The sequence below is a fragment of the Lycium ferocissimum genome, chromosome 11 (genome assembly GCF_029784015.1).
Source record: "Lycium ferocissimum isolate CSIRO_LF1 chromosome 11, AGI_CSIRO_Lferr_CH_V1, whole genome shotgun sequence".
In the NCBI taxonomy this organism is placed as follows: domain Eukaryota; kingdom Viridiplantae; phylum Streptophyta; class Magnoliopsida; order Solanales; family Solanaceae; genus Lycium; species Lycium ferocissimum.
The window spans coordinates 31,706,467-31,729,207 of record NC_081352.1 but is presented as its reverse complement, the minus strand read 5'-3'; the positions used below and the strand labels follow the sequence as shown (position 1 = coordinate 31,729,207).

Below are 22,741 nucleotides of genomic sequence, written 5' to 3'. Positions count from 1 at the left end.
AGCAAAATTCAATAATTTTAATACATAAATTCTCAAAGTTTAATGACCTTTTGAGATATTTACCCTTTTTGAAAGAGGTGTGTAAAAGACACGTTTTAGAAAAGTTGGGTGTGTGTCAGAGTTATTCTTGTTGGAGAAGTATGTGACAAGAATTTCGCCTCAAGACCAAGAGATAAAATAATGTATTCTGCCTGTTAGTTAAACTTGGTTGAGTGATTAAAAAAGTTCAACTAAAGTTTATATGTGTCAACTATGAAGAATAGGCAAGGCCAATTTGAGTTGAACGATGTTACAATTTTTTCTTTAAGTTGAACGCTAAAACACCTCAACTCAACACAATTTAAGTTTGAAACGAGTTTAAAGTTGAAATCATTATAAGATAACATGATAATCCCGTTACATATTAAATTTTATGTGATACTCATTTTTTTAAACTATATTTCGGAAAGAATTTCGTCTTTTCATATTAAAAATAATTTCACTTCGGCAAACGTTTGTGTTGACAATGGCAAAGGACCAAATCGATGGAATAAGCAAAAATGTCTTTGTGCCAAATTTTTGCTTTGGCAAACGTTTGCGTTTGACAATGGAAAAAGACCAAACCAATATATAAGGCAAAATACATCAAAACACCCCTAAACTATATTCAAAATGTCGATATCACACTTAAACTTTACTAGTGACCTATTACACACCTAATGTATAAAAAAGTGATATAATTTACCCCCTCAGAACTGAGAACCAGTCTCAGGTGTGGGAGTGTTCCACACGCGCGCGACACTTCAATCGGACACGTCATTGCTAATCTTAGAAATACAATAAATTTATATTTTATTTATTCTTTCACAATCTTTTTTTATTTATTTATATACAGGTTTTTTTTCTTTTTGTTCTTGTCTAACCACCGTCAGCCACCACCTAATACCACCACCATCACTGCAATTTCACAAATCAAAAAATCACTATCATCAGAAATAGTTTGACGGAAACTCACAAATGGACAGAAAATACAAGCTCATTTATATGAAATAATAAGCATAATAGCAACATGAAATAAAGTGACCCAGTTTGCCGGAGAAGATGAGAAGGAGCAGTAGTGATGCTACGTTGCTTCAATGGTGCTCACAAAAAAAAATTATTTTGGACCGAAGCAATTGAAAACTAGATTAGTACTAAATTTCAGCAAACTCCACTGGATTTTTGGATCTATGAGTTAAAATAAATTCTTCAATAGCAAAAACAGATTTTAGCCATCAAAGCTTCGACCACGTCACCTCCGCCCCGATGCCCCACACCATTCTTCTTCTTCAACAATAATTTCCAACAAACCATCTCCTTCCAATTTTGCTTCTAGTTCTCATTCAAATCACCAATTTAAGGAAACCCACAAATACCCATTTGCTTCATCTTCTTCTTCTAGACAATCCGGACTTGACAAATTTATCCAAAATTCCACCAAAAGGTTTTCATGGAGTAATAATGGTGGAGGTGCTCAGAGAATTTAAAGATGTTCTAAAATTTTGGTTTATGTCTTTGCTATGGAGGAGGGACGGAAGATGGAGATGGAAGAAAGAATGAAGATGAATTTGGTGGGTGGGGAAAATGAGGTGTGGGGTGGGGGTTAAAAAAATTGAATTTTACAATAAAAAAAGGAAAAATAAATAATATATAATTAAAATGCGCCTCTTTTTTTTTTAATTTTTTAATATTGTGCCACATCAGCTCTGAGGGAGTAAAAAATATCAGTTTTAGATACATAAGGAGTGTAATGGGACGACATGATAGTTTAAGTGTAATATCGATATTTTGGGTATAGTTTAGGGGTGTTTTGATGTATTTTGCCCAATATATAATGATGCATAAACCAAGTCATGACTAGTCCCCTACCCAAGTATATTTTCTATCTTCCCCTATGCCTTTCAACGTCACGGTCGGTTTAACAATAACCAATAGTAATGGAACTCTTCTCTCAAGTTTTTTATTTTTTATGACCAACTTCTCTGAAGTTCTCCCTCTTCCCTTTCATTTAAATAATTAATGACGGAGCTAAAAATTTATATTGAAGGTCAAATTTTGCAGATTGTTACACATGGGATATTGGGATTTATGCATGTGACGTAAACAAATTTTAGATCTCCTTTTCCGCTTATATACAATTACGCGACTAATTCAGATATTTGCAAGCGCAAGGCCTATTAAAGAAGAGATCGACCCAGATTTATCCAACGTAAGATATATTAAAGAAGAAATGCCTCCTATTATAAATTTCTAAATTCTCATACTAAAATTAATGCATCTAATTAAGTATGACGATACTTTCATTCATTTCACCGCATTTCTTGAAAGTACCAGTAATACATTTATACGTTAAGGTGAAAACTATCTAGTTCTAGCATCAAAGTACAACCTTTTACGTTTTGGCCCCTCCTCCAGATCCTGCATCCAATTTTACTATAAATTAAATCCAATTGATAACCTTCTTTCTTTAATTAATAATACTATCTTCCAGAGCTCCTACCAAGGCATACTGGACCACCATCAATCTCTCCACGAATCTATCACACTCTTTGTGCCCATATGAAAAAAACAGCTTTCGATTTGACAATCCGAAATGAGAAGAAAAGTTAAGATGTCATGGTATATACTCCCTCTTGTTTCAATTTGTGTGAATTTGATTCAAAGTATATGAGTCAAATTAACTAATGTTTGGTGCGATTTCGGATATAAATTTCAATATTTTTTGAAATAAAATTTACATACTTAGAAACTAAATAAAAAGTATTATAAATCACAATAATTAATAATAAAAATATTTAAAAAGTATTTGACAAAATTATGATCAAAGATTTTTTTTTTTAATGTCCAAATAGTAATTAAGAAAAACAAATTAAATGAAGGGAGTAAATTTTAGGCTCTTGTCTTTAGCAGCGATTACAATACAATGTGATTAGCGATAACATAATTATTTCATCAAAACTTAAATCGTCCAATTCCTTCAAGACTAGACGGGTCAATTGTGAAAAAATTAGCCCATAAAACATGATCACCTTACCGCTAATTCGTTCATGACCCGTCCAATTATTAGCTCCGCTTAAACTACTTTCTCACTGTTGACTTTTTGCCCAAAATGTGTATATTCGGCTAAAAATTCATATTTTACTTCATACTATATGTTTTTTCCTCTTTGATTCCGTGGAATCTCGTGATTTTCGTAAGGTAATTCTAAGTAGAGATGCTAAATTCACCAATTAAGATTAGTTTTTTCTCACTCTTTTGTTCATGTTAACTTTTTGCATTTTCCTTTTCTTTTTTTTTTTCCTTGTTTGAAAACTTAGGTTGTACAAGGGATGAGAAAATGACAAAAATTGTTCCTTATGTTTTTTGTGGTGCCAATTTTTTTGGAAAGACGAAGGTGTGGTGGCGTGCTGATGGAGAAGGTGTGGTAGTGACAACCATATGATGGAGTTCTTTTCTTCTTTATTTTTCTTGGCCTTTTCATTTATTCATTTTATTAAGTGTGTTTTAAATTTAATGGCATGTGTCACAGTTTTATTGGTGTGTAACATACACTTGTTTGAAGAAAAAGTGATCAAATAACAAGTGGTGTATAAAAGACAGTTGGAAAAGAGTTTAATATGTAAAGAAGCAAAGGGATTTGCGTTTAAGTGGGGTAAAATATGTATTAAGTGGTCATTTGATACGCGGACAAAGTTATACTGGGATTATAGTTTTGGGATTATAATTCTGGGACTAAATAATCTTTGGATTATTTAGTACTTGTTCTTTGTTTGGTTCATTAGATTAAAGGTGGGATATAGCATGTATAGTCCAAAGCATGTGCTTGGTATTAGTTATACCACCTAGGAAATGAGATAATATTATCCAAGATTGTGGTATAATTTTATACTGGGACTAATTAGTAACTCAAACCAAACATGGTACAAATTTAACCCAAAAAATTAATACCGGTATATCTTGCCTTATGCCATCTACCAAACGACCCCTGAGGTTTTTTACATTAAAGTTTAAGTTATATACAATATCAATATAAGAAAATTTTATACTACTCCTATTAGATTACTTTTGTTTATTTCAACATGTAACCTGCTTTTTTTTTTTTTTTGTTTGAATTTTCACCAGGTGTTTGATACCTGCATTGAAATTCGAATATATTCGAGTCTGCACTGCGTAGGGTTCATTCGAAAAAAACACTCCCTACCAAGGAACTTGTCTTATTTTTAAGATCTGAAATCTCACATTATAAGCAGGCTGACTTGCAGATATTCTTTTATCGTGTGTATACCTTAAACTCTTTAATTTATAACAATCTTGTGTTATAACATTTGCATAAATAATAGTATTTTTTGTTTCATTTTATATAACACTTATTCCTTTTACCGTACTCCATATTTTTTAGAAAAAGCAACACCTTTTTATATTTGATTGTTTTTAAACTTCAAATATTTCATGCTCTTCTAGTCATAGAAAAGAAATATAATTTCACGTTTACCGCAACAAATTTTAAGAGTACATTTAATTTGTTTCAAATATTTTTTCTTTCTTTCTTTAAATTTTCTGTCCAATCAATACCACAATATAGAATAAGTGACAATTTTAGTAGTAGTAGTAGTAACATTTGTGCCACATTTCACATGGACATTCGTCACATTTCCCATGTTTCACTACAATTCTTAAGCCTCTTTGGCCCACGCTTAGAAGCGCACATACGACCATACGCTTTATTTGGCTCTTCAAAATTTCATCAAACATCAAAATTCTGCCCATCTGGTGAAAGGCCCAAGTGAGAATAAAAAACCTTTCGGACATATATTTTTTCTTTTTAAAAATATTTTTAAGATAATGCTAGTTACACATTAAAATGATTTTTTTAAACTTTTAAAACTGGTCAAAATTTTAAATGAATTTTTTGTCAGCTCACAAAAGTTCAACTTTTTTCAGGTGAAATGCATAATAGAATTTCAACATTAAATACATTCATTTTTTTCTTTCAAATATCACATTGAAATTGAAGTCTTTGAGAAGGATGTCGTGCAGCGGATGAGGCGCTCCTTCTTTAACCAGAGGTTTCAGATTCGAGACCTGAGTATGAAAAAATAGAGAACACTTAAAATAGAGAACACTTACTCTCGAATGGAGCTCTACACGGCGCGAATCCGAATATAGTCGGACTCCAATGAGGATACCACACAGGATGGGAAAAAAAACATAAATAAGGACGAAAAGGAGAAAAGAAAAAGGAAAACTAATACTCCCTCTGTCCCAAAAAGATTGTCTAAATTTGAATTGACACGAAATTTAAAAAATAAAGGAAGATTTAAACGAAATGTGTGATCCAAAATAAGTTTTAGATATTTGTGAAATTATTTTTAAATATAAAAATGTGTTGATTTTTTTTAATAAACTAATAAGAAAAGTAAGATAATCTTTTTGGGTCGGAGGGAGTAGTAAACATAGAAAGAAAAGAACAATTAAAAAAGGAAAGAACAATACACAAAAAACAACAAATTCTTGCTCACCAAACACATCATTAAGGAACACAAAAAACCAGATATTTTGTTTCCTTTTAATCCATCAACCCCTCTTCTTGTCTTTACTCATTTGTTCTATTTTCAGATTTTTATCACTGACCCAACTCTGAAAAATTCAATCTTTTTTGAGTCCTCAGCTTTACCTTTTAATGTAAGCATCAAGAACTTATGTAAATCATTTCTAAATGCTGCTTTTTGTTCTTTTTATCCACTGTTTTGTGCTAAAGTTCATTTCTTTACTCTTTTGCAGGTGATTCCACTTCAAAAATATTATCTTGTTTCTTGGATTATGCCTAGATCTTAGTCTATTTCAAGGTCAGTGCACAATTTGCTTCCTTAACTTATAAAAATCAGAATTGTTGTCTCCGATTCACAAAAAAATTATGTTTTTGAATGATTCCTGTATATGGGGTTTACTTGTATTAGTTCATCAATAGCAAACATTTTGTGTTTTACTAAGAGTGTACTAAATGGTTCTGTTCAAAAGATGGATTTGGTAAGAAAGAGTTGATCTTTTAGCTTTTGTCCTACTAATAAAAATGAAAATTGACTTTTTAAGCCTCTAGATAGATACGGGTTCGGCTGAATCCAGTAAATTATTATGTTATTATGTTATTTGCTGGGATTTGTAGGATTTGTTCATTTTTTATGTTATTTGCTTTTCAGACGACAGGAAAATTCATTGGATTAGTCAGGGACAACTGTGGATTATATAGAACTTATAATTTCGTTTAGGCAAGACAGTGAATTTTGTGAGGTGAATGAGATAGCCAATGGATTGCTTTCAATTGGTTTTGCACCTTAGGCCTTTCTGATTGATGACACGTCTTCTCTTCTGAGAGTATTTCAATCAGTAAAGCAAGTACAGGTTTGCTGGAAAGAGACAAAACATCTTGTAGTGATGATGAAACAGATACTCAGTAAGCTTCCTAGGAAGCCGTCTTCTAAGTCAGCTGAAAATCGTGATGGAGGAATTTCGACATTTCCCTCAAATGCTTCAACTAGTTCTCCGTTTGGGAATGGAGATGGACTTCCCCTGGATGTAAATAATGAGGTGAATGGAACAGATTCCCTGTATGAGGCGTTGCCTAGTTTTAGAGATGTACCAAATTCTGATAAACAAAACTTGTTCATCAAAAAGCTGAACTTATGTTGTGTCTTGTTTGACTTTACTGAACCTATGAAAGATTTGAAGGAAAAAGACATCAAGCGACAGACCTTGGTGGAGCTAGTTGATTATGTTACTTCTGCAGATGGGAAATTCACGGAAACTGTCGTACAAGAAACAGTTAAAATGGTGTCGTTAAACTTATTCAGGTCTCGTGGTCCTCAACCTCATGAAAACAAACTATTGGAAGCTCTTATCCTGGAAGAAGACGAACCCTTGATGGACCCCACATGGCCACACGTGCAAATTGTGTATGAGTTGCTTCTCCGGTTCGTGGCATCACCGGAGACGGATCCAAAATTGGCTAAGCGATACATTGACCACGCATTTGTTATCAAAATATTAGATCTCTTTGATTCCGATGATCCAAGAGAAAGGGAGTACTTAAAAACTGTACTGCACCGAATGTACGGAAAGTTCATGGTGCACCGCCCGTTCATAAGGAAATCAATCAACCACATATTTTACAGGTCTATTTTTGAAACTGAGAAGCATAATGGAATAGCAGAACTCTTAGAAATTTTGGGAAGTATAATTAATGGATTTGCTCTGCCATTGAAGGAAGAGCACAAATTGTTCCTCGTTCGAGCTCTTATTCCGCTTCATAAACCAAAGAGTATACAAATGTATCATCAGCAGTTATCTTACTGCATAACACAATTTTTAGAAAAAGACTGCAAGCTTGCTGATACTGTTATAAGAGGTTTGTTGAAATACTGGCCAATCACAAACAGTTCAAAGGAGGTAATGTTCTTAGGTGAACTTGAGGAGGTATTAGAAGCAACTCAGCCACAAGAATTCCAGCGTTTTATGGTTCCATTGTTTCGTCAAATGAGCCTTTGTTTGAGCAGCTCACACTTTCAGGTTTGTTATTTGATTGAACCTTGCTATGTTTGGTATTTTATTTTGAGCTGGATAGTCCTCGTTATAAATGCCTGCTATTCTTGATTAGTAGTATCAAACTGAATGAATAACAAAAGTGAATAATTCCCTTATAGTGAGAAAATGTCAAAAATGGTCCCTTATGTTTGAGGGTAGGTTCAAAGTAGTCCCTTAATACACCGAACAGTTTTGGTCCTTCGTTTGCCAAACTTTGTCTATTAGATTTGACGGGAACTCTGGAAAAAAAAGAAGGAAATTAATGGGAACTCATATTTAGATGTACAATTTTTTTAGTTTCTGCTATTTTTTATTTATTTCTAGAGTGTGGTACATCTTTTTGAGGTGTAATTTCTGTGATTTTTTAATATTTTTCTCGTGTCTAGTGCAGTTTTTTGTGTTGCATATTTTAGGATTTGGTGGGACTTTTTTGATAAGAATGGTTAAATCATTTCTTCCCATTATTTCCGTCAAATCTCACAAACATAAATTATTAAGTATTTGATCATCGGTGTGTGCGCTTGGGTATATATCTCCTGTTCTTTTTCATTATCCAAGTCTTGAATCTGCAGGTGGCTGAGAGGTCTTTGTTCCTGTGGAACAATCATCATGTTGAGAACCTAATCAGACAAAATCGTAAAGTTATACTGCCAATAATCTTCCCTTCCTTGGAGAAGAATGCTAGAGGCCACTGGAATCATGCAGTAAAAAGTTTTACATTAAACGTTCGCAAAATTTTCTCCGACATCGATGCTGAACTCTTCGAAGGGTGCTTGCAGAAATTCGAAGAGGATCAGGCCCGGGAAGAAGAGACAAAATTGAAACGTGAGACTACATGGAAAAGATTAGAAGAAATCGCTGCATTGAATGCTACAAGCAATGAGTTAGTGCTAGTTTCTTGAAGGATAGAACTGTACATATGCAATTGCATGATCAGAGAACCTCGAGATTTTTTTTAGTCTGTAGCTGGATTTATTCGATAGGTGTATCCTCTTTGTTGGATTTACAAATGATTGAAAGAGAACAATTCTTCAGGTATATGTTTATGATCTTTTTTGCTTCTAGTTTTGTTTTAGTTTGCTGATAAATCTCTGTTTCGTGTATATGCACATTTGCAGCTTGGCCTGAAATGTTTCTGTAGATAATCTTCAAAAATCCGAATTAACGCAGACGAGGCAATGTTCAGCAGCATAATTCTTCTGATTTCACACTGCTTTGGATGAGTTTCTTCCTAGTGCCTTACTCTTTTTTTTTTTTTGTTGGGGGGGGGGGGGGGGTTGTACTTCTTTAATTTTTGATGTAAATCATAAAGAAAACCTTTGGTGAGTGTTTATATGAATCAAGCCAGATAAGATATATCTGCTGACAATTTATAGGGAAGTCTAGTTGCATGACATATAAGATGAAGGATTAGCTGTCCAAATAAAAATATGAACTTTAGCTTTCATAAACAGTTTGGTTATTGTAGTATCTGTTTAGGCATGTGAGTGCCAGCAAAGAAGATTTGTTAGTTCAATTATTATTCACACTATGCAAAGGGAAAAACTCAAATCTTGTGATAGAAAAAGTGAATGGACTTTTTCAGCTGATTAAGCTAAGCCTTGATGACTTTAATTTTTTTAAAAGGTTATGACTTACCACAGTTCAATGACAAGCAATCTGGTATTGGGTAGTAATGTTTGCATTTTTATCTTTATTCTCAAAATGACGACGGGTCATTTTGCGTGCACCTCAATTAATTCACAGGTTATCTGTCAAGGGCTAAGCTATGTACAATGAAGGGGATTCCACTGAATCCTACACAACTGTCAGGAGTTCGAATCCTACAATATCATCACTTGTTTTGAGTCCTAATACTCAGTTGAGTCTAACCTTATTTTAAGTCAACTATTTGAAAAGAAAAGTAGATGGATGAAAGAATGTCACATTATATTCTAAACATTAAATAACTTTTCTTGTAGAGTGTACTTTGGGGCCTAAAAGGGTAGTGGACTAATGGCCATTTGCTTCAGGAGATTCAATGTTATTTTCTTGAAGTAAGCTGTCCATGTGACTGTCAACAGATCACAATTCACGCCAGACAACAGCACTCATATATCTGCTATAAATAATTCCACTACACTAATTATGAAAACAATTATCAGTTGGTTCGACCATTACATGTTTTATCAAGTGAAATTTTTATTAGTGGTGGAGTAATAAGTACTCATTAATTTTTAATGAGAGGTTTCAAACTCGAATGTTATGAAGTCGCTTTTGTTAAGGAGCGTTTATCCTAATGTGAAACTTTTCGGCACGAATCTAAATTTAATCAGGACGCAATACAGGTGCTGAACATGTTTGAAAAAATCAAAAGGAGTGAAATTCTTATAAAGTACTCCCTCCGTCTCATAATAAGTGTCACCTTAACTAAAAAAATTTGTCCCATAATAAGTTTCATCTTAGTCGAAATTTTTTGTCCAATAATAAGTGTCATCTTAGGAAACCAAGACATAAATTGACTAGTTTTTTCCAATTCTACCCTTAGACAATAAAGTAACATCTAAATGATGATTGGAAAAGCGCGTACATAATAACTCGTATTGTTGGATTCCATATCAAAAGGTTTCTTCATACTCTTTAATCAAAAGGTAAAATAATTTATTTTTATTATATAGGGGTAATTTGATAAACTTCACATTGCATTATTAGTTTCTTAATATGCGTGTTTTTGGTTAAGGTGACATTTATTATGAGATGGAGGGAGTAAAATTGACCATTTTTTAAGATGAAAAAGAAGGATACTCCTTTACTATTACATTATTTCAAACTACTATTTTCGGGACATTTCTGTTTAACTACGATTTTTTAACTACTTTATTATTTTTATAGGTAAAAAATAAGATCAAAGTACCTTAACATTAAAATATTCAAGAAAAGATAGGAGTAACATTAAGACAACCGCCAAATATTGGCCACTCAATCACCTAATAATATGCTCAATTTTCTATACGCCGACGCACCGATCAGCTGTGTCACGCGACCCCACAATTTGTTCAACTTTTTTATTAATAAATCAGTTTTAACTTGGTAAGTTACAAATTAAAGTAAAAAATCTTTTACTTAATTAAGGTTAAGTGGAAAAAAAATTATATATGAAATTATATATTTATATGAAAATATATTTGTTGTTTTCATTTATTATTGGGTGCGAGTTTTTCTATGGAGTAATTAACTAGAGTTTTTTTTTTATTTGGGCATTAAGGGCAATTCGCAGAATTGCTCTTCTTTTGGGGTGGTCTTTAAATTTTGCTCTTCGGCTAAAATCCCCGTTAGTATTCAGGAGTTCGAACTCCCACAATCAAAATTTAAAAAAAAATTCGCAGTCGCGCAGTTTAAATTTCGCTATACACATGCACCCTGTTTTGGAAAGAATTCACCGAAGTTATACGGTCATCGTATACTTATGCCTTATAGAGCGAACTTGGCATAAGTATCTCGGGTCCAAGATAACTTTCGTAATTCCTTCACAAGATTTGTCGGCCCCATAAAAGTTTGCCCGTTAAAAGTATGCCAGAGCATAAACTTGTGAAGACTATCTTAGGTGTTATGGCATCCGCACGTTATGCCAAGTAAATAATACGAGTATACTAGTCCGACATAAATTTTCTAATTCCTTAACAAGTGTATCTTGAGTTCGACAAGATACACGCGGACTCCAACCTTGCCTTTGCAATTTTTTTTTTAATTTATGCTTGAGCGGGGTTCGAACTCGGAAACTCACGATTTACGCGTGAACGCTCAGAGTTGCAATGTGAAGGGAAAAAATTAAAGACCAGTAATATGAGGGGCATAATTTAAAGACCACAAATATGAGGGGTAAAATTTAAAGACCACCCCAAAAGAAGGGCAATCCTCGCAAAAAAATGTTAAAAAATACAGGGATATGTTGGTTATTGGTTAATTACAAATATTCTTTTAGTTATGTGATACATTTCGCAAGAAATCCTTACATTAAGACGTTGGCGACTCGAAAATAACGAAAAAAATTGATCTCTTGCAATTACAATTTAAATAGAAAAAATAATCCTACAATTCCTGTATCTCGTTTACACTTCTCTTGTGTTTTTTTATTACTTATCTCTTGAGAGATAAAAAAAAAAAGTCATTTACAAAAATGACATTTTTTAATACCTCTAAAATTAAATCTGACTAAAAAACGAGAAACATGTCTCGTTCATTTACTTGCTCATGAACTTACCGCTCCGCCAGAAACAAAGAGGAAAGGCCGACAATTACATGAGGGGTTACTCCTTGCATAACATATATAGTTATAAACTAACTAAATGACTAACTTCTATTGTAACACCAGCTAAACTGATTGTCTTAATTCCCTTATGTGGAAAAAATAATCCCTTAGATACTTATAATTTGAATAGCACTTTTTTTTTTTTTAAATGTTTATATTAATTTCAATAATTTTTTTTTTTTGTTTACATGAGGGGTTACTCCTTACATTACATATATAGTTATAAACTGACTAAATGACTAAATTCTATAATAAAGCTAGCTAAACTGATTGTCATAATTCTCTTAAGTGAAAAAAATTTCCTTCAATACTAATAATTTGAATCGATTTTTTTTAAAAAAAATATTTATATTAATTTCACTATTTTTTTTTTTTGGGTAAGAAGGATCTTATAATTTAAAATATCATTCAAATAGGACTACAAAATCACATCCCTCAACCGCCCAAACACTGTTCGAAAGGCCAAAAAAAAAAAAAAAAAACAGCTCTTCTTCATTTATCAATGGACTATGATTGATTATTATCATTTGAAAACCAAAAAAGAAAGAATCTTTTTAACCCCTTTCTCTCTAATTCAATCAAGTTACTAATACCTTTTCCTTAATCACAATCCATCTCCTTAAACCCCTTAATTCTCCTCTTTCTTTCAATGTAATAATACAAAATCAAACAATGGAACCATTTTATTAGTTCTCAAAACAAAACACAAAAATGCCAAGTGTAGCTGTGAAATTATACAGTGTTTTCTTCAAATTCATGTTAAAACATCGTTTACAAAACCGAATTCAAATCCAAATTGACCACAATACTAATAACGGGTCATTTGGTGTTACATCTCGGCCCAATGAAGAATCAATTGTTTCCCCAAATCCATTATTCATTGATGGTGTTGCCACTAAAGACTTACACGTGGATCCCGGGTCATCCGTTTCTATTCGGATCTTCCTACCCGAAACCTGCCTAAATTCCCCTGATTCTGATTCAAAATCGAAATCTAGGGTTAGGGTTTCGACCCGACCCGGATCCGGATCCGGATCCGACCCGAATCAGGGTTTCCCACGTCGAAACAGTTATGGGTGTTATACTACTGATAATGTGATTGAGAAAGAGAAGAATAATGGTGGGTTTAATAATCATAGGAGAAGTAGTGTTGGTTGTAGTAATGGTGCTGATGATGATGATTTCGGGTTATCGAAAAAACCTGATCAAAATGGGGTTTTATATAGAGGGTATTCACCAGGTGGCGGTAAAAAAGGGGTTTTAAGGAAATTGCCAGTTATGTTGCAGTTTCATGGTGGAGGTTTTGTGAGTGGGAGTAATGATTCGGTTGCGAATGATTTGTTTTGTAGAAGGATATCGAAACTGTGTGATGTTATCGTTTTAGCTGTGGGGTATAGGTTAGCGCCTGAGGATCGGTATCCAGCTGCGTTTGAGGATGGATTAAAGGTGCTACATTGGTTAGCGAAACAGGCGAATTTAGCTGAGTGTAGTAAGTCGGTTGGGGTGGGGGGGGAAGCGGGGTGGCGGAGGGACGGAGTTGAGGAAATCGTCTGATGCTTATGGGCATATAGCTGATGCGTTTGGAGCGTCGTTGGTGGAGCCTTGGTTGGCTGCTCATGGAGATCCATCGAGGTTAGATTTTGTCTAATTATCTCGTTCATTTTTTAGTGTTATAATTAGATCACGGATTTTATGATGAGTAGGTTAATGGAATCGAGTATTAAGCTGAAATGTTATCGTAAATGTAGCTTGTGAAGTATGAAATACTGTTGTGGAGTTAATAACATATCTATTCTAAATTAGAATAATGAAATGGGAATCTTTAGCTTGATTTTAACAGCTCTAACACTGGTGGGTTGGATCAAAGAGTACAATTTTACAGATGTTTAGTTTAGGTTCGTGCTACCAAATAATACATTTATACGGTTGCTTAGTTTTGGGCATTTCTTTGGGAAAGGCAAGTGTATTTCTGACCAAACAATGCGTTTATTCAAAGGCAAATGCTCTCCTCCTGTTACATATGCTTTTCACCTTGTGTTCTGCATTTCTCGTATAGTCTCTCTTGCTATCAACGATTATTTTTTCTTTGGTTTTTTCTGGTCTTCACTTCATTTTTATTCTCTAATTTTACAGGCTGATTGTTCGAAAATAGAAAATGACTTTCATAATTTGTATTATGAGCACCACTGATAATAACAATAATATATGAAATTACATGGAACAAATTCCTTTTTATGCTGATAATTGGAAAATAAAAATTAAGTTTGAAATTAAAAATATCATTCTGAGCTTGTTGAAGTTCTATTTTAATGAATTTCAATTTGCATTGTTGGATCACCCATTGATTCATCAAGGCTTTCTTTTGAAAATGTTGAGATATAGTGAAAATAGCATCATTGATACACAATTGATATCATGATACCGGTGTAAACTAGAATTGGAGAAGTGTTACGACCAAGTTATTGGGGATTTGATAATTATTACAATGGATGAATTGGATGAAGTATTGTACATTTACATTTAAATTCCCCTTTTGTAATAATGGGTGTGCAGAATGATTTTTTTTTTTTTTTTTTTTTTTTTTTTATAGTTCCAAGACTCTTATCTGAGGGTGATTCATTATTTCCCTTTTTTCATCATTTTTAATGAAACATAGAGCAGAACACTATTGATAGTAGTATACAAGGAATGGTTAATGGGCTTCCATGAAGTGAAAATCAAGAGCCTCTGGTTATAATCTGACATATTAGTTTGCTTACGATACTGTGATCTTGTTGAAACAAAGGTAATGATGGTGTTTCGATATTTTGAAGGCATATAGTGATTACACATAAATTTGACAAAAAAGTATCTCTTCCTTATGGGATAGTGTGTTGGATGCACCATTGAATTAGGGAGATGTTGGATTGTAACCTCTGTCGTTTTGCTATTATGTATGTTAGCTTACTTCTAAGGGCTTCATTCGTATCTTGCTTGGATAAGACAATATTTATAGATAGGTTAGATCATTTTGATAAATATTGTCCAGAGTAGCTTGCCAACCCATTTTATGTCCATTTCTCCATTCCAGATTTGATGGAGAGATGACTTGATAAAATAAAGAGAATTTCTTTCGGAAAGATCGAGATAATAAACCGTATTATTACTTGATTAAAATGGAACAAGTATCGAAAGAAAGCGGCGAAAATTTGCTCCAAGTTGATGAATGAATCGTATCATGTACAATGAATTGCATTGCTATCCTCGTGATTGTCTTCTTATCATCTCCAGTCACATTTAGGGCTAGTTTGGTGTTTAATATATTTTTTGATGTTGGTAAGTCATGGTGTATAATCATGTGCCTTTCATCAGCCAAAACATCTATTACCTAACAAAAATTGACTTTCCAAATGGTTGTGGAGAATTAGCAAAGGAGAAGAAGGAATTTAGAGAGATGTTCTTGTGGTTAGAGATGCATGGAAGGTTTATGGTGTTCAAAGCAATTTAGCTTATCCTTCTTAGCAGGAGGACAGAAGCTAATAAGAAGTAATTCAGCAATATGTGAGGATATTTCAAATTCAGGACAACATTTTGAGAGGAGCAAGAGAGGAGGAAAAGCATGTGTTAATAGTTCCTTTTCTGCGAAGCTGCCAAAGAATCAACAAATTGCCTATTGTATTACGCAATTGCAAACTAGCATGGTGCTATAGAATATGCTTTTGTGTCTCTATGGAGTAAAATAGGTTATGCCTCAATGTTTATTTTTGTGGGGCAAAGAATTTTAATATTTCCAGGCCACTATGCTGTTGAGATGTGAATACAAGCCCAATAACACTTGCTAATGCTTTATCAAAATAAAGTCAAATGAAGAAACCCTTCTTTTCCTTCCGTTCTTTCGAATGTAAGTAATAACTCACTAGTTCTTTTTTTTTTCTCTTGATATGTTCATCCAGGTGTGTCCTCCTAGGAGTGAGTTGTGGGGGAAATATAGCTGATTATGTGGCTCGGAAAGCTGTAGAGGCAGGTAAGCTTTTGGATCCAGTGAAAGTGGTGGCACAGGTTTTAATGTATCCTTTTTTCATTGGAAGTGTTCCAACACATTCCGAGATTAAGCTAGCAAATTCCTATTTCTATGACAAGGCCTTGTGCACTCTTGCATGGAAATTATTTTTACCTGAAGGGGAGTTTGACTTGGACCATCCTGCTGCTAACCCTCTTACCCCTAATAGAGGACCTCCATTAAAACGAATGCCCCCAACACTGACAATTATAGCAGAACACGACTGGATGAGAGACCGGGCCATTGCTTATTCAGAAGAACTACGGAAGGTAAACGTTGATGCTCCTGTTCTCGAGTACAAGGATGCAGTTCATGAGTTTGCAACTCTTGATATGCTTCTTAAGACCCCTCAAGCTCAGGCTTGTGCCGAGGACATTGCTATTTGGGTTAAGAAATATATTTCGCTTCGTGGTCATGAGTTCTCATATTGAGTCAGATAGATGGTCCTGTATAGAAGCATGTAATTCTTTCCTCCTCGTTGTGTTCCTTTTGTAATATAGATGACTTGCCAGAAAATAGAATTTTAGTTGAGTTTGAGCCATGTATTCCTCCCACGCGAGTTTAATTATGCTTGTTTGACATCGTTGTCAACAATTTTTCCTGTATTGAGATGTACCTCTGCCATAAGAGATCAAGGAATGAAATGCTCCTCTTTATTTCTTACCTTTTTTCCTTTTATCAGATTCTTCCTCTCGACATGAATTTAGGTTGATGTAAAAATTTTGTTCCGTGATTTTGTGATATCGGGTAGTCTTTGTTGTTAAGGAATTGGAGATGATTCTGAATGCAGAACTGAACTCAACATTATAAGTTTTTGTTGTTTTTTCATATTCAAAGGATAGCCTGTGATGAATTTAAATGAAGAAACATGATCAATAAGGATTCATATAGTCGATGACTAATTCAAATTTATTACAAAACAAAACAACCATCAAAGAAACACAACGAAATAAATATGATGTACCAAAGAGGCATCATCGTTCATGTAGCTCTAATCTCACAATCACCATGAACAAAGACAAATTATACAAATCTATGAATATCTAGTAGAAGAAAGAGAGAAAAAAACGGAACGAGCAATGCGATCATGATCACAGAGAGACTTGGAGAAAAATCAGCAACAACAGCTGAGGGAGCTGGACCAGGAGAAAAATCCTCCTTCTGCTTCTTCTCTTCCTCCTCCTGCACAACAACACTGATATTAATCAGTAACAAACTACAAATACACATTAGCAAACTTGTAAGATTATATGTAACATCTAGGAATATTACCCCAAGTACCCATACCTCACACAATGTGTGGGCTAACTCTTCCAATTTGTCCGCAATCATTTGCCTATCAGATTGTTTTATTTAGGTAGACATATCGGGCACCTTTAAAGCAATCAGCTGTGACAAAATGTAAGAAAGCTCAAGTAAATTCTTCATAAAAGCAAAATCACACCAAAAGAAGAAAACTAAGTTACCTGAATAACATAACTTTGAAGTTTGTTGTTGTTGTTATTGGGTACATTAATTATAAATTGTCGACCAAACACATCAGCTTCGTTGTAAAAACTTCCCTTGTAATAACCCCCGGCCTTACGTGCGTAGTAGGAACCAAAGTTATCACCATCACGCAATATGTGAGCCAGCTTTCGGAATGCATCCCCAACCAGTTCCGTTGGGCACGCGTCAAATTATTCTTTTTGTGAGCGCTCAGATGTCCACAGAGGAATCACCTGTGACAAGCAGGGGTGTACAAAGTAAATCGACAAATTGAGAAAAAACCGACTAGTAGTTTGGTTTGACTTGATTTGGTGTTGGAAAAAAAAATCAACCATAATTGGTTTGGTTTGGTTTTAACTAAAAAAAAGTCAAACCGAACTGCAAGTTCGACATTACATGTATTCAATTTTTAAAATATTTTATACATAAAAATATTTATTTGTAATGTAATTTATAAATATTTCTTAAATTTTTTCGTAGTTTTTTATCTATTATCATATTATTCAAGCTTGAACTTAGAATTTTGAATGTCAATAAGTTTTATATCCTATGGATGTTAGTAACTCAAATAAAGTCCAAACCAAAACCAACTCAGGCACTAATGCTAACAAAGAAATTCAATTTACCACTAGGAATGACAATAATGTTGGACAATAATGTTGGATATCTATTCTTTAGTTTTGCATAATTAATTTAGAGAGTGAAAATACATAACTTAAGGTTTTTTTCTTTGTCATGTAATTAATACTTATTAGCTGTACTTATTTGGGCAATTGGCGCGAATGCCCTTCAAATGCGCTGGTCTTTAATTTTTGCCCCCGTAATGCGTGGTCTTTAATATTTGCCCTTCTAAGCTAAAAGATAATAAGAAAAAGACTTTACTATCCCTACCCATAACATATAAAAATCTAAAAGTCTGTAATGAACCCCAAACATCCAATTAAACCTATCCATCATTTCAACAACAAACCTTTCAATCGTTCCATCGTTCCAACATTTCACCGGAGAAATCTCCATTGATTTTGCTGCTACAACATCGAAAAAGATAAAATATATAATATATAGCGTTTCAATTGAATGTAATTCAACTCAATTTCATGCTTTATTAAGTTTAGATTTGTTAATATTTGAAAATAACAACAAATCATCTTCTATGAACTAAACAAGCGATATGCGGTTGAGATTCAACATTGCGAATCATAATTTTACTCAACAACATAGAATTGATCAAATTTATTGCTTTGTTCGATTTTTATTAGTTTATACGTTCCATTTGATTAGTATACAATGCTCAATGACTTAGACTTGAAATTATAGTAACTTCGATTGACAAAAAATAATCGAGCAAAGTTACGAACAAGTATGTCGGAGGAGGCGAAAGTTTACTTTACAAAAGAACAAAGTATCTTTGTTAGAGGCAAATTTCATTTTCATAAGCAAAATAAAAAAAATACACAAATATTAAGAATTAGACAAGTATGCGGGAAGAGGCGAAGTTTACATTAGAAAAGAACAAAGTATCTTTGTGTAGCATGCAAACTTTCATTTTCATAAGGAAAATAAAAAAAAAATACACAAGTGTTAAGAACTAGACAAGTATGCCGGAGGAGGCAGAAGTTTACATTAGAAAAGAACAAAGTATCTCTGTTATAGGCAACTTTCATTTTCATAAGCAAAATAAAAAATTACACAAGTGTTAAGAATTAGACAAGTATGCCGGAGGAGGCAGAATTTCACTTTACAAAAGAACAAAGTATGCTGTTAGAGGCAAACTTTCATTTTCATGAGCAAAACAAAAATTTACGCAAGTGTTAAGAACTAGAAAAGTATGCCCGAGGAGGCAGAAGTTCACTTTACAAAAGAACAAAGTATGCTGTTAGAGGCAACTTTCATTTTCATAAGCAAAATAAAAAAGTACACAAGTGTTAAGAATTAGACAAGTCTGCCGGAGGAGGCAGAAGTTCTCTTTACAAAAGAACAAAGTATGCTGTTAGCGGCAAACTTTCATTTTCATAAGCAAAATAAAAAAATACACAAGTGTTAAGAATTAGACAAGTCCGGAGAGGGCAGAAGTTCACTTTAAAAAATTACAAAGTATGCCGTGAGAGGCAAACTTTCATTTTTCATAACCAAAACAAAAAAATACACAAGTGTTAAGAATTAGACAAGTCTGGGGAGGGCGAGAAGTTCACTTTAAAAAATTACAAAGTATGCCGTGAGAGGCAAACTTTCATTTTTCATAACCAAAACAAAACATTATTAACAAAACAACACCAAAAACACATAAGATTGCATAAAAATCAAAATTATTAACCGAAAACACCATAAAACCAAGCACACATAAATTAACTTAATTCATGAAGTTATGCGGAACAAAAGCTTTAACTTTATGCCGGAACCGCATAACTTCGCCAAAAATCAATAACTTTGCCGGACCCAGGGCATATGTTGCCTCAAACAAACACATTCTTCACAAAAACCGTTATTAAATAAAAACACCAACAACAACATAAAGCAATGATTCACGAAAAAACTTCAATGATTCAACAAAGAAAAAACCAAAACGCATATCAAAATCAACTAAAACATATTACGACATTCATAATACGACATTCAAAAAACTAAAATATATACATGGGAATGAAACTAAAGTTCAAAAAATCATACGAGACACTATAACAAGACATTATCATTTTAAATAAAAAAGGATCAATTAAATATAAAAAACGATGAAGACAAAGATATTAATTCAACAAATAACAATTTAACATAAAAACAAATATTGAAACGAGCAAAAAATCCAAATTCGTACCTACGTTTTAGAACATATGAGACAAACACAAAACAGAGGAGGAAAGAAGAAGCAAAAAAAAAAAAAAAAAAAGGGGCAAATGACGAAATAAAAAGGATTTTAATGGGGTAAGGATAGTTTCGTCAAAAAACTTTCATTAAACAGGCGGCAAGGGCAAAATTTAAAGAAGACATAAATGAGGGGCAAATTATAAAGACCAGCCCAAAAGAAGGGCACTCCGCGCAAAAAAAAGTACTTATTTTAGCATGACTTAGTATTTTTAGACTATGGTCATTTTCTTTATGGCTTGTTAATTAGCAATATTTATTTTAAAAGATTTTATTAGCTTTTGTTGAATATTTTAATACAATCCGTCACTCTTCTCACATTTTGTGTTATTTTCTTAAGAAACACCTTAATTAAATAGTGGTATCTTACTAGGACTAAAGAAATTTTTGAAGTAAAAGTTACATGTTTTGTATCAAGACTATTCCGGAAAAAAAAACCCGAAAAACCCGAGAAAACCCGAGGTTGAAAAACCCGAATTTTATTGGTTTGGTTTGGTGTATAAATTTAAAAACCCGACGCAATTGGTTTGGTTTGGTGTTTAAGAAATTCGAACCAACCCGATCCATGTACAAGGTAGGAAGATGTAAGAAAAGTTGGCCCCTAGGGATGGCAAAGAGGCGGGGGGGGGGGGGGGCAGGTCAAAACACATTATCAACAAATAATAACAAGAGAATTAATTGATGTACTTTACAAACTAATTAGAGGATTTCGTATTTCCATTTCAAAAATAGGCGTAAAAATTGTTGTTTCATCTTCTCAAATCATCATGTAAATAATAATAGGGCTAAAAGAGGCAAAAGCTGAAAAAGAAGTTACCTCAACTTGAATATGACTTCCAAATTTCAGCTTCAGGTTGTCGGGGACATCAGCAAAAAAAAAAATGTCAAACCCAGGTATATGTTCATGATGAGTTGGATCATAATCTGGAGAATCAAGATCGTAGTCTAGACGACAAGGGCCCTATATATTTCAAAAAATAAATAAATCTGGTTCACGCACATGGCGTACATATAAATAAAATTACCCCATTATAATAAATATATCTTACATCGCGAAAACAAATACGATTAATCCAGGACTAGACACGGTCTATTTGGTCTGCATGACCAGTGATGTTATAAATTCTAGGTTGAGTAGTAGGAACAAGTTTGGCTCCACCAAAGATGTGTTCAATAAACTTCAACGTCTCTGGATTAAAAAGGAACGTATCTAGATTTATATTCTTCATTAGGCCTTTGCCTTTCTTTTGTACCTCCATGGTAGAATAAGAGCAAACTGATACTTTGATGGGAAATTTGGCTGAATTGGTCGGTCAGAATTTTTGTAAATGTAAGAACTTTTCACACGTAAGTGTATATAAGTTAAATTCTTATTCAGATTATCATATCAAGCTTGCTATAAAGCGTAAATTGTTGTTGTAGATCAGCTATTCGTATGCAGGTGGTCTCAGATAGCATCACATTTACCAGGCTGGACTGACAATCCAAATTCAACATGCAGCATATGTTTTTGTAGTTATTCATATCCCCCCAAAAAAAAAAAAAAAAAAAAAAGAAATTGAACCAAAACTTCAGGACTTGAATTTGATAAATTTTTACCATGTTCATGAGGTTAAAGGATATCGGTGATAAGAGATTAATGTATTTGTGCCCCAAGCTTTGTTTTATTGTGAATGAAAGATTAACATTTTAAATTTTAATATGAAAGTGCAACATGTTTTCATTCGTTAGTGCTGATGGTGATGTAATTAGCATTCATATTGGTTTGTTAAAACTACACAACAAATGGTCGAACAAAGAAAAGTAGGTCTTATATAGTGTTCGAAAATCCGTGTGGAAGGGCTCTTGCTCAAATATCAAAAATATGTCTGAACCAATTTTTGCACACTTCGACTAATTTCACCAAGTGTCTATTACCTCTCACCAGTACAGGTAACGAGTAGCTCATGGTTCTCCCTCCATTTCATTAACCAGCAAGTCACACCCTTGGGTTGGTAGATTCATTTTCTTCTTTATATTAACCATTCTTAAAATAAAAACTTCCAAACAAGTACAGAGTTGAGTTCTTAAGAAGGACCATACAAGCAATTTGTAAGTTTCAACTATTAAGGCTATGAGTCCTCATCATCTCAAGCACTTACAAAGATCAGCTTCATGCTGATTAGTAAGATGTACCATCACAAGTTCACAAATAAAGAGCATGACACATTGATATCTTTTATGTGTAACACACAGAAATAGATTCAACTTTATTCCAAAACAGAACAATCATCAAAGAAATAGATCAACAAACACAACTAAACATGATGTGCCAAAGAAGCATCATCATTCATCTCCCTCTAACTTCACAATCACCATGAACAAATGAGAAATTATACAGATCTATGAATATCTAGTAGAAAAAAGAGAGAGAAAATGAAACGAGCAACGCGACGATCATGGTCACCGAGAAATTTGGAGAAAAGTTAACA

General features: G+C 33.5%; 2 protein-coding genes and 1 long non-coding RNA gene across 6 annotated transcripts; 2 read left to right on the top strand and 1 right to left on the bottom strand.

Annotated features, from left to right (window-relative positions):
* The first annotated feature begins 5,508 nt into the window (after window positions 1–5,508).
* Window positions 5,509–9,537, top strand: LOC132037055 (serine/threonine protein phosphatase 2A 57 kDa regulatory subunit B' theta isoform-like). 3 transcript variants are annotated; one of them, XR_009409758.1, is made up of 5 exons: window positions 5,509–5,700; window positions 5,800–5,864; window positions 6,216–7,581; window positions 8,169–8,631; window positions 9,343–9,537. XR_009409758.1 is itself a non-coding variant. In XM_059427488.1 (4 exons), exons 3-4 carry the CDS (start codon window positions 6,451–6,453, stop codon window positions 8,496–8,498), a joined length of 1,461 nt encoding a protein of 486 aa, XP_059283471.1. In that variant the 5' UTR covers window positions 5,509–5,700; window positions 5,800–5,864; window positions 6,216–6,450; the 3' UTR covers window positions 8,499–8,804. The 3 variants fall into 3 exon arrangements, 1 of the variants encoding a protein (XP_059283471.1); XR_009409757.1 differs by lacking the exon at window positions 9,343–9,537 and adding an exon at window positions 8,715–8,804; XM_059427488.1 differs by lacking the exon at window positions 9,343–9,537 and having other exon boundaries at window positions 8,169–8,804.
* A 2,815-nt stretch (window positions 9,538–12,352) lies between these two features.
* Window positions 12,353–16,586, top strand: LOC132037057 (probable carboxylesterase 16). The gene is given in 3 exon segments (XM_059427489.1): window positions 12,353–13,393; window positions 13,395–13,516; window positions 15,817–16,586. Coding segments are annotated over 3 exon segments (1,458 nt in total). The 5' UTR covers window positions 12,353–12,595; the 3' UTR covers window positions 16,355–16,586.
* Window positions 16,587–16,782: 196 nt separating this feature from the next.
* On the bottom strand, window positions 16,783–22,204 carry LOC132036277 (uncharacterized). 2 transcript variants are annotated; one of them, XR_009409548.1, is made up of 4 exons: window positions 21,320–22,204; window positions 21,088–21,231; window positions 17,462–17,644; window positions 16,783–17,105 (listed from the first exon to the last, which is right to left on the bottom strand). It is a non-coding gene; the product is annotated as an uncharacterized LOC132036277 (long non-coding RNA). The 2 variants fall into 2 exon arrangements; XR_009409547.1 differs by having other exon boundaries at window positions 21,088–22,204.
* Window positions 22,205–22,741: the final 537 nt, after the last annotated feature.